The sequence below is a fragment of the Hemibagrus wyckioides genome, linkage group LG18 (assembly GCF_019097595.1).
Source record: "Hemibagrus wyckioides isolate EC202008001 linkage group LG18, SWU_Hwy_1.0, whole genome shotgun sequence".
Classification (NCBI taxonomy): Eukaryota; Metazoa; Chordata; class Actinopteri; order Siluriformes; family Bagridae; genus Hemibagrus; species Hemibagrus wyckioides.
The window spans coordinates 22,008,642-22,021,353 of record NC_080727.1 but is presented as its reverse complement, the minus strand read 5'-3'; the positions used below and the strand labels follow the sequence as shown (position 1 = coordinate 22,021,353).

Sequence of the window (12,712 nt, the reverse complement as noted above, 5' to 3'; positions counted from 1 at the left end):
TGGCTCATGTTGAGGAGCTAATCGGGGCCATCCGTTCAAGCATCCACGTTTATGCACATGAATCCAGTCACACAAGCATTATTTCACATATGTACGAACATGTATGAGATATGAACATACACAGCCACACACATGTACACACACCCACGCAGATATAAATCACCCGGCAGCCGTGAGAGAGAGAGATAGAGAGAGAAAGCTGGGCTGTGAGGAGATGACTCAGAGGTGTAGGTGTGTTCTGCTCGACAGATCTTCTCTCTCCCTCTCTTTTCTCCTTCTTCTACTTTTTCTTTCTTCTCTACAGTTTTGATATACTGATGGATTTAAGCAGCTGTGCCAGGAAAAAAAAAAGGCTGAGAAATCTGAAGGGATGGTCGAACTGTGCTACTGCACTCAGTCTGAGTCACTCAGACTGATGCTGCTTTCAGAAAGCTGAAGGTTTCCCCTTTGGTTAAAAGTACATATCTCATTGTTTATGCTAGTAAGGGAATCGTCCGTGGTGATTACCTCGTGCATCTGGGTCACAGTTCCTCAACAGACTCATTAGAAAAGTCATGAGTAATCATGAAGCTAAAGCTATTGTACCACTCTCTGACGAGGCCATGTCTCTGTTTGTAAAATTTCAGGGTTCAGCCCTAGGCTGATAACCATCTGCTAAAAAGCTTATAGTTTCCACAATCCCCAAGGGCACTACCCCTGTGGCTGCCATCGACAATCTCATTATTCTCAACAGGAGGCAGTACCACACACAGTGACCTGGCTGAATCTGATTGGCAAGCATAATAATGCCTTCCACACGTTAGGGCGGCGGGGTGACTAGCAATCGGCAATTAATTGCTTCAGTGTTAAGGAGCTCTTTTCTGAACTCACCATGAGGCCAAGTGCCACAGCATGTACAGGGAGGATTGATGCGTCTAAAATAGGTGGCTCATGTGGGCCAGTCCTCCAAGTACAGCAGTATTATGTACCTCCTGGCCACTTGAATACATGGAGATATGGGTCAGAGAAATGCCTGTCCTTAAAAGGAAAGCTTTAGCATATGGGGAATAAAGGTGTTTCATCACTCAAATCTAGAACAATGCTGAGCAAAACCTGAATAGACTCTGAGCTACAAGAAGGTGCCCAAAACTGAAGAAACTCTAAAGTTTGTGCAATACTGTCTTCAGGACTTCAGGACTGTCTTCATGTCATTGCTGCCAAAATTTTCCACTTGAAAATCGTTCCACCACAAGCACCTGTCCTCCATGGGCCTGCTCCTTGAGACCCTTCAGTGATGGGTGGTGGAGAATGGGATGTGCTATTTAGGGATGAGGTGGCACTCAAGCATTAGGGGACTGAGGACAAGATGCTCCTTGCCAAAGACCTGCATGAGACAGGTGGAACCTTTGTGGAGAGCTGGGTTGTTGTGACCTAAAAGTTCTACAGAAGATGGTCTGTATATCCATGCTGGTTCACCAGGTTATATTTGACAGCAGGCCCAAAGAGTGACCTGGTACACAGGGTGTTTTTCACAGAATTTAATTTGCAATTGCCAGGCAGAGTGCTAATCACACGTGGCACTGTGTGTAAAACTGGTGGGTGGAGACTTGCCCCACATCCTAGCATTTGTGTCCGACAGTCAGTGCAACCACACAGGGATCGATTACTGTCAATTTGAGTGAATGTTCTAACAGATAACATATTGCCGCTGTGCCACACTTGTTGATGTCTCATCAGTCATCAGGGTTGCTGCATTTACCTCTTGGGCACTGCAAACAGTGATGTAGCACTTTAACTGCCGAGTCCACCATTAATGGGATAAAGTCATAGACATAGCAAATTCATGCTCCTCTGAAAAGGAAAGAGGAGGATTACCAGTATAAGCAGAGCTCTGTTTAGGCTGTGAACTTTCAATTTGCATGGTCCCAGCTACTGAGTAATCTATTTCAGCTGAGCTCTGTCTGCCACCAGGCCATTAATTCTCTTAGAATATAACTCAAATTGCTCTCGGAAGTTCTTTTTGTGCTTATCCGTTGTTACCGACCGTGGGTGTTTGCATCTAGCAAGCTGTTTAGGCTATGGGGTCAGGTTTGACTCCAACTGAGGGGTATACTCAAAGGAGATGGCACTGAGGGATATCCCAACCTGCTGGGGATAATATATAATATAATGAGAAGTAGTGTTTCTGAGCAACAGCCCAGAACAAGTTTGTTGAGATAACTAGCAAACAGCATGCTGAGTGATGGCTAATAAGGCTAGCAATACTAATGAGAGAGCTCAATCAAGGCTACCAAAATGGATCACTAAAGAACATTAACATTAACATTAACATTAAGAAAAATACACTCCCTGGGGCAGAAGACAAGTTTGGAGAGGATGTTTGTGGTTTAAGTTGTGTTATGTAAGTTATTTACTGCAAATTCTGGACCATACATCGTTTTGTTGCTTTGTTCTAAGGACTCCACACAGGTGGTATCCCAGATGCAATTAGGATGCACAATGATGTTGTACAAAAGTTGTTCGGTTCCATTAAAAGGACCTTCAATAACAGAGAAGCATGCCTCCTTCACTGGGGCTATCCAATGCCAGAACCAGAAATGTAGGGTGACAAAGGAAATATTTAGCAAATGTCTAATATTTCTAATAACAAAGCACTTTTAATACCAAAGGAGCTGCATGAGCGATATTGGAGCTTACCGATATAGAGACACCAAGTTGCAACACCCCAGCCCATCCCAATGGTGTTTTGTGTTTTGTTTTTTTAATTCAGTACTGCACCTAACTAGCATATCAGCCATGGGCCCTATATATTAGCTTTTGTTTAGCGCAGTGTATTCACTGTACTTTTTTTGCCTTTAGCATACCCTGAGTACCCTGTCACTGCTATTGTGACTCATTGAGTATTTTCCCATATGCCAGTCAAACCTTATTAAACATGCTCAGACACTGTGTCATTCACCTTGCAATCGTGACAGCATGTCTGCATACTTAAATATGATAAACAAACAACCATTTATCTAGTAAGCACTAAGTGACAGCTGTCTTCAAACCACCAACTTTTTTCACTTAGCTGACATCTGTTTTTTTTATCTTTGGCTTCACTCTAAGCTAAGTGAAGGTTTTGTGAGTTTATTTTTCCATCCCGGGTCACTATTTGTATATCTCTTTCCCTCTGTAGTTGTATTCCGGACACTCTGTATCTAATTCTCTCTCTAGCTCTTTGTGTTAAAGTCCGGTTTTGAGACGAATACAGCAAAAAGCACTTAGACTTGGGCAGGACATGAATGCAGTACATGTCAGCTGCAAAACTGGGGCAGTGGAAACAGCAAACAGGGAATAGTACAGTGATATACCCTTTGCAGCCAGTTCCTTAAAACAGGATCCTTGAGAGAACAAAAAATTATTTACTTGTACAACACACATTCAATAGAAAGACCTCCGTCTTGGTAAACCTATGCACCCCAATACATGAAGTTTATGTTTGTATATGATCAAATATGTATAACAATGTGTGTTACAGCACACCTGAATGGGATCCGCAGAGCCGAGTCTGGGAAACAGACTGCTGGACAAATGTACTAGGTGTCTGACCCACAGAAACTATACTTAAGTAAAGGAATGGGGACTGTGTCAATAAAAAATAAAAAATTTAAAGAGGCAAAAGTTTACTTGAGTGAAAATCAAAACTTATTTGCATTTAAATATACTTTAATATTCAAGTATATATTATTTAACTGATGAAAAGAGCTCAGACAAATCCAGAATATTGCTTGATAATATTTAATAATCCTTTTGGATTGAATGCTGAAACACATGAACAACAGAAACACATTCCTCAAGCTAGCTAACTTACAAGAGCTTATATTTTCCTTTTTAATCTGAGATATAAAGAAGATCTGAAAAAAAAAATGTTTATAATAGAATAGTTTAGATCAAATGTTTTATTAAAATAATACATCCACATGAGAGAATTAATTGATCGTTATTGAAAATAACGGAAATAATTGGATTTGCAGCATGACCAGAAGAATAATGGTGTCGTTCAGTTGTGATCTTTTTAATGTCATTTTTACAAAAATAATTTGTGTTAAATGCTACACATACTAAATATTTTCCTTCAGTTCTAAACTTTTCATGGAGCAATTATCTGCCCATAAACACGGTTTTGTTTTTTGGACACTTATTTCCATGTTTCAATGCTTCTGCTGGTGAGTCAAACACAAAAAACACCAAAAAATGTAGCAGCTTCCTTGCAATTAAGTGCTAATTTTCTCAGTACAGCTTGCTACTGCAGGCGCTTCAAGCACGGGAGTGATAGCCAGCTCACTTTCACCCCTTATCCAACCGAGTAAAAAGCAATCAAGATAACTTCATTTTCCATTAAACCACCAAACCCCCTGAAAAGCAATAAAGAGAACTCTCTAACATCTCTCTAAATCAGACCGATCGGAACTAAAGAACTGAAATGGAAAAAATTCAGGACCCTCAAAAACAAAGGCGTGTCTCATACGTATCTCACATGCAATAATTTTCAATATGGCTACACTTTACGTTATAGACGAAGTGGACACGGTAGACGGTAAGGCACGGTGTAAAGTCTCTCACCTGTCACAGGTGCCTCGATGTCCAGCATGGTCTTCTCCTGGCGTAAGATGGCGGCGCCCTCGTTGACGATGCGCAGGGCCACCGCTTCCTCCACTCGGCCTTCTTTGGTTAGGTGGGCTTTGAGCAGGTCCACCCGGGGTTTGCCCTCACAGTCGAACACCTCCTTCATGGTGAGGCGGTGGCTCAGAGGGAAGGGCACGGCTGAGAAAAGCGAAGGAAAGACGGCAGGTTATCTAACAGATCCTTATAAAGCAACAACATAGAAGTCAAATGGAATTATTCAGGAATGTTTTGGGGATATTGATTTAGAACCAAAACTGAGCCTCCTGGTGGTCCAGCAGCATGATCCTGCACTCTCATTGCCGTGGCCTGGGTTCGATTCCGGGCAGGGCGCTAACCCAGCCACTGAAGAGCTAACTCTCAAAGCCAGTCCAAAGCTCGGATCAAACAGGAAGGTTGCATCAGGAAGGGCATCCGGTGTAAAACCTGTGCCTAATCAAAGCATGCGGACCAAATGATCTGCTGTGGTGACCCCAAAACAAGGAGCAGCCAAAAGAACAACGGCAGCATTTTTATAACCAAAACCATTTCCGGATTTCATTACTTAAATATTATGGGCTACTGGATTCATAACATATGATCCCATTGTAGGCTGTTTTAGTTTCAGATTGTAACACTGTGCAATAAATAAATAAATACATAAACAATGAAAAAACCAAACAAAAATAAACAGGTGGGTGTGGGTTGAATTCTTATGCAAACCACTGTGAAGGCAGAGGCAACGTCCCCTAAATTATCTGAGCAATGGCCTTCTCAGGTCAGCTATTTACAGCTATGTTTCTGAGCTCCACATGCCTCAAACACAGCCCACTAACACTTGACTGCAATATTAATCTCATGCCTTTAAATTTCTTGAAAGAACGTGTTACAAATACTAGCCATGTTACTCTAGCTAATCAAACCAAAAAAGGAGATAGATGGTATCAGCTAGCCCAAGTACCGGTTGGAAACTTGCTGAGACTATGTGACCTGCAGAACAAGGATTAAACTCATACAATCCATCAACTGCTATAATATTCCACCTGTGGTCTCTTGCTCTCTCAAAGCGTTTGGTTATGAGATAAAACCAAGGCCAGCGGAAATATAATTTTCTAGAAGAGGGAACAGGATGACACCTTCTTTCCTCATGAGAGGGTAAAGAGCTACATACTTAAAAGCTATGGGACTGAGAGGCCAAAAAAGTACCAGGCAGGTAAGCCACTAATGAGTCCAACTCATTAAAGACTAAAGGGTCTGGATTAGATTGTAAGCCTCATTAGTTTTTTTTTTTTTTTTTTAATAAGAACAGCTCACAGTGCACACTGGGTAAGTGACCGCTACTTTAAACTCAATTGCTTATTTCTAGGTATGGTCTAACATAGATGATGGAAATCTTTGGAACTTGGAAACATAAACACTGGAAATGAAAAGTGCAATTACAGACAGCGCTGAAACAAAAGGAGAGAGAAACAACAAAACTTTGCCAGAAGCGTACTCTATAACTAACACATCATCTATCAATGCCAAATAAAACCTAATATATTCAAGCATCCTTCTTCACATAATGATACAGTACAAAGCTAAAGCTGGGCTGTTTTTTTTAATATACTTGTGATCCAAAGGGTGCTTTGTCATGAACGGCTCATTGCCTAAAATAAATCCTTTTAAAATACTAGGCTACTTTAATTAGACATGCTTCATTAGTATGATTGTTCATTCATTGACATAAATTAACAAGGTAAAATGGCCTTTTAGCATTTAAACAATAGGAGTGCTTCATCGAACGGAGTGAATGACACTCCACAACAATCACTTACACTGCCACCGCATGAATTATTGATAAAGCAGGAGTAAAAGTGTACGCTGATGCTCAGTTGAGTAACATTTTTCGGGTTCCTGATCAGACACAGAGCATGTCAATGTTGAACATGGTGCAAAGCGTGACTCATTATGAAATGTGTGCTGTGATGATGGAGCTTCAACAAAGCATCGGAACGGTGAATTATTTACGCGTGTGCTGATGGCGATGAGCTGCACTCTAATTACAGAGTGTGGTTACAGGATCGATGAACAAGAGACAAAGCATCTTTGAAATGGATGACGTGGACACCATTTGTATAAATGGTATTGGTACATTTGTATGAATGGAATGGTAAAGAATGAGCGCTACGACGAAACTGTGGTGTTTGTGTCTGTTAGGGGAAGTGTGTAAATATCTTAATGTCTGGATCTACTTTTATACGTACAGCGACAAAGCGATCCGGAAAGCATTCATTGTTAGCGAGAGCTGGTGACATGAGCGAAGTGGGCGTGTCAACAAAGTTTAACTTTATGCAAATATCTAGTGACTTGGTGCAGTGTCTATCAATGGAACTGAAAACAGTAGAGTGCTCCCGATTCATGGCAAAGATCACACACTACTCCTTTATCTCATATGCTATGTTGTACATCGACCAGGTAACATAACATTATGACCACCTGCCTACTATTGTGTTAGTCCGCCTTTTGCTGCCAAAACAGCCCTGACCCGTCTTGCACTGTGTATTCTGACCCCTTTCTATCAGAATCAGCATTAACTTCTTCAGCAATTTGAGCAACAGTAGCTCATCTATTGGATCGGATCACACGGGCCAGCCTTCTCTCCCCATGTGCATCAATGAGCCTCGGCCACCCATGACCCTGTCGCCGGTTCACCACTGTTCCTTCCTTGGATCACTTTTGATAGATACTGACCACTGCAGACCAGAAACACCCCACAAGAGCTGCAGTTTTGGAGATGCTCTGATCCAGTGGTCTAGCCATCACAATTTGGCCCTGGTCAAACTCTCTCAAATCCTTACGCTTGTCCATTTTTCCTGCTTCTAACACATCAACTTTGAGGACAAAATGTTGACTTGCTGCCTAATATATCCCACCCACTAACAGGTGCCATGATGAGGAGATCATCAGTCTTATTCACTTCACTTGTCACTGCTTATAATGTTATGCGTGATCAGTGTATATTTTATACACAAACGCCAAATCTTCCTCCAGAGTCTTTAAATTTAAAGGCAGATTTGGAATGATATTTGCACTACCCACTTATAAACTGGTTGCCTTATTACTATGGCAACCAGTAGTAGGAACGCCTGCTGGCATCTTCATAGTATAGAGACCTGTGACTTCCAGCGATGAAAACACTGTATGTGTGAAAGTAGCATAAGAGAGTGAAAAGAGGAATAACTACCTTTCTACAAAATCTGGTTCCAGACCTCTCAACAGAACTGATAATGAAGTACTGGAATCGCAAAAATAAACATGACTCCAGTCCAATTGTGGCCCACTGCCACTTTTAACTATGATGGGTATGCTTATATAGGAAAATAATCAATGATGGAGTAGTCTGATACAGAATGTCATCAATCAGATTTACTGTTAACACCCCAAAAACAGAGTATTATTTCCTTTGTGTTGTATTACTCTTAAACCACACCACTGCCAACAATTACCACTTTTTAACTTATTAAAGAGGGATTTTTAATAACTTTTAACCATATACTACAGGTGCATTTACTGTTGCAGATCATCCACAAGTTCATATTATTATCTCTTATTTTATAGCAGTTATAAACAGTCATTCCTGTTCTCAAAATCAGCAGAGAAGTCTTCTGACTGTTACAAAGAACTCACACTTCCAAAAATTACATAATCATATCCTTACTTTGTACCATCAACGATTCCTAGTTTTTATTTTAAATAAAAACGACAATTTATGAATGCAATTATTATAAGGCTTAATTTATGCACAGAGTCCTCGATTCTGATTTTCTTACCCATCTATATATAAATAATTAATTAATCTATAATACAATTAATTGCCATTTTATTCATGCAATATGTCTAGCACATTGTGAACCAAAGGTTAATTAAACAAACAAACAAAAATCTGTTGGTTTCATAATTATATATCCCCCCTGAATAAAAAGAACTGGGTAGAACCACCTTTGGCCACAATTACAGCTGGCATATGTCTCTATTAACTTTGCATACCTGGATCCTGATATTTCTGCCCACTCTTCTTGGCAGAAAGTTTTCGCATTCCCTCCCCACCTTGCCTTTCCATTATTATGAGATTTTTGTTTTTGTTTTTTGTTTTTTTTGCAACACTACAAAATGGAAAAGTTCAAGGTAGGGAAGACTTATGCTGCATCTGCACTGCATCATTACCTAAAACCTAATTTTTATGGTAATACAGCCTACACAGCCTAAAGAAGGCGTACACTCTGCAACAAAATAAATGCAATGCAAACATGAGATGCACGGTAAAAGGGATGGGAGAGGGTTCTGGGAACAGAGACTCAGCTGCATCAACACTGAGTTAAATAATTCATGTTTGACTTGAGGGGGAAAAGAGAGGACCTACTGGTGACATAATGGGCCCAGGTCTAGTGTGGGATTTACACTGTGTTTGTGTGTGTGTGTTTATAGAGACAGGGCAGGGGTATAGGACATATATAAATATATGAATTTTTTACATATGATTAGGTTTGTAATCCTATTTATGTTCTAAATATATTACTTACATATACACAGTTCCTTTGACGTGTTAATCTATACTGTGCAAGAGGCACAGCAGGGAAGAGTTTAGAATACTTATCACGGGACAGTCAGACATGGTGTCCTACTGTTAGCCTGACACTAAAGAAATCACATAATTGATTACACGCACATAACACATAGCAGAAATTAGCACTGTTGTAGCAGCAGTGAAAGTGCAAACAAGCTCATTTCACATGCCTCCGGTAGAGGTGTTTGTTAGCTTTCATCCTCTGCTGTTGGTAGATCTTATGTTAAAAGGGACAGAAAGTAAGCAAGTAAGGGTAATGGGCCAAAATGAGGCAAAACGGAGGAAAGGGGTAAAAATAAGGGGGGGGGGGGTTGAAAGAAATCTGAAGATGACGATGAGGAATCAGTGACACCTATTGAGCATTTCGTTTGCTTGATAATGCAGGTACAGGGAGGGAGAGAGAGAGAGAGAGGGAGAGAGAGAGAGAGAGAGAGATTAAAGGAGAGATCTGGAAAGAAGCAGTAGTTTAGCGCACTCAGTTCCAAAAGCACAAGCGCATAATGCCTATCTATCCATGTCTTTTCCAGCTTTTCGTGTCCTGGAGGCCAAAGGCACACACACACACACACACACACACACACACACACACACAGGGTGTATGTTTATTTATTTGTAAAATATTAATACTGACAGAGTGGAACATAACGAAGCCTGTAGGATATTAACTATGATGGGCATCTTTACTTGTTTAGACTTAAGGTTTGAGCTAACATGTTACAGACATACAAGCAGTATAATTATTCATATTTCAAATGAAATACATTTGAATTGCCACTTAATTAGGAACACCTGTACACGCTATTGCATTCATGCAGTAAGACTCATTCATGTAGTAAAATCATACAGATACAGGTCAAAAGCTTTAATTAATGTTCACATAAATCTCACTGTCTCTCTGACCTTCTTCAGTATTGGTTTCTGATTGAAACACTGCTGCTGGCTGTTTTTTGTTTTGTTTTTTTTGCCTGATAGACTGCTCCTTATCGTAGCAGTGACAATCTAGCACTTCTCCATGTAAAATACTCCAGCCAATGCCATAAACACTTCCATGTCACTGTACCAACACCCAAAAAATACCTGGCCTGATGCTAGACTGATTTTCAGTAATCTATATCTATATATGTGTACACACCAATCAGATTAGCATCAGCATAACATTATGACCACCTGCCTAATATTGTCTTGGTCCCCCTTTCGCTGCCAAAACAGCCCTGACCCATCATGCACTCTGACCCCTTTCTATCAGAACCAGCATTAACTTCTTCAGCAATTTGAGCAACAGTAGCTCGTCTTTTGGATTGGATCACACGGGCCAGCCTTCACTCCCCACGTGCATCAGTGTGCCTTGGGCGTCCATGACCCTGTTGCCGGTTCACCACTGTTCCTTCTGACCAACTTTGATAGATACTGACCAGTGCAGACCGGGAACACCCCACAAGAGCTGCAGTTTTGGAGATGCTCTGATCCAGTGGTCTAGCCATCACAATTTGGCCATTCATCATTTTTTGGCTGTTCCATTTTTTCATCAGGAACATTACAAATCACTAAAGATTATATATTTAAATAAGATGTAAGTGTGGTAAAACAGGGACGTTACATGGAGAGTACGTGTTGGCATCCTGAGTGTCATACTTAAAATATTTAACGATGCTCATATATGCATGCATTATGTACTTCTCATCATGGATTCACCAATACTGACACGGTAAATAGAAAAAAATATAGATTGCACTGTTACTGTTATACAGCTCTGTTATTACTACTTTTACTGACGTTCAATAATTGCTTTGGCGATACCGTAAAGACTAGCAATTATGCCAATAAAGCAAACTAGGAAATGAAATGTCGAAGAAAGCGAAGGCGCAGGCTGCACTGGAGAAAGTGGTCACGCTTGAGAGCGCTCTAGCAGGCCGAGGCGTCTGACAGCAGCTTTGCTCCTTACTTACACCCAAAGCCGAACTGTTGAAACTGTGGTGTGTGTTGCTGAGCAACAGCCACCGACTACTGGAGGGCGGCCAGCACTGACACACTATACATTGTGATTGCGGAGTAAATCTTGAACATGCAGGTCTGCTCGCATTAACGCAAGAATGCAGCCCACAAACCCTCCAACACGAACTCACAGACAGAAAAAAAAAACCAACCATCGTTCCACTCAAACGAACACACACCAATTAGAAAGGCAGCCTGAAGTGTGAGCTGTTTCTGAGCCCAAAAAACACGATTTTAGATTTGCTAAATAAATCACAGTGTAGAGTCGTGTATCCTCCCTCTACAGCGGCTTTTTGACTACGTCTCATATTCTGGGTTTTCGTCCGCTAATACGGTCATCTGGATCAGTTTTTGCTCTATATTGTGCACTTATTTAAAATAAAGTCCAAGATTTATTGACGTATATCTCAGGGGTTTGTCTATTCTCATTTGTTCATGGTAGCTCCTGAACAGTGGACATATACCAAGAAAACACGCTAGATTAGAAACCAGGCCGTTGCAGGGTGTCATAAACACACATGTTCACACACTCATTCACACCTACAACCAATTTAGTGTAGCAGTCCATCTGAATGCATGCTTCTGGGAGGTGGGAGGAAAGCAGAGCACCACTAGCACCCCACATAGACACTGGAAATATATCTATGATTACACAAACTGAGCTCAGAATTGAACCAGGGATCCTGAAAGTGAGACGTTGCACCATCATGCTAAATTAGCCTAATCTGACCTATCTGACTGGTCATGTGAACTGCAATGTTTAATCTTGTATTGATTATACAAATAATCTGCTGCAATTTAACAACTGAAATTTGAATAATAACAGGAAAGGTGAACAAAAAGGCTGTGTAAGAAGTTTAAGGAAAATCTGTGGGTCATAAATTTAGATATTAAGATATTTCTGCACAAAACTATTTCCTCTGCTGTCATGAGAGGGTCTTTAAAAATATGTGAACACATAGAAGAGGTATGAGAAGCCCTGATAAAACTACTGTGTCAGGCTAACAAGATGCAGGGATGGGCAATATTTCTGTCAGAAGGATTTGAAATATGAATTCAAATACACCAACCAGGCATAACAATATGACCACCTGCCTAATATTGTGTTAGTCTCCCTTTTGCTGCCAAAACAGCCCTGACCCGTCCTGCACTGTGTATTCTGACCCCTTTCTATCAGAACCAGCATTAACTTCTTCAGCAATTTCAGCAACAGTAGCTCGTCTGTTGGATCGGATCACACGGACCAGCCTTCACTCCCCACGTGCATCGATGAGCCTCGGCTGCCCATGACCCTGTCACCACTGTTCCTTCCTTGGGTCACTTTTGATAGATACTGACCACTGCAGACTGGGAACACCCCACAAGAGCTGCAGTTTTGGAGATGCTCTGATCCAGTGGTCAAGCCATCACAATTTGGCCCTTCGTCAAACTCGCTCAAATTCTTACGCTTGTCCATTTTTCCTGCTTCTAACACATCAACTTTGAGGACAA

At 40.9% G+C, this 12,712-nt stretch overlaps 1 protein-coding gene across 2 annotated transcripts in view; it reads right to left on the bottom strand.

The window, feature by feature from the left end:
• Nucleotides 1-12,712, bottom strand: part of ppp3ca (protein phosphatase 3, catalytic subunit, alpha isozyme) — a 49,635-nt gene that overhangs the window by 27,872 nt on the left and 9,051 nt on the right. For both annotated transcript variants that reach the window (XM_058416418.1, XM_058416417.1), the window contains exon 2: nucleotides 4,585-4,785. In XM_058416418.1, coding sequence (XP_058272401.1) covers nucleotides 4,585-4,785 — 201 coding nt within the window. The remainder of the gene's footprint in view (nucleotides 1-4,584; nucleotides 4,786-12,712) is intronic.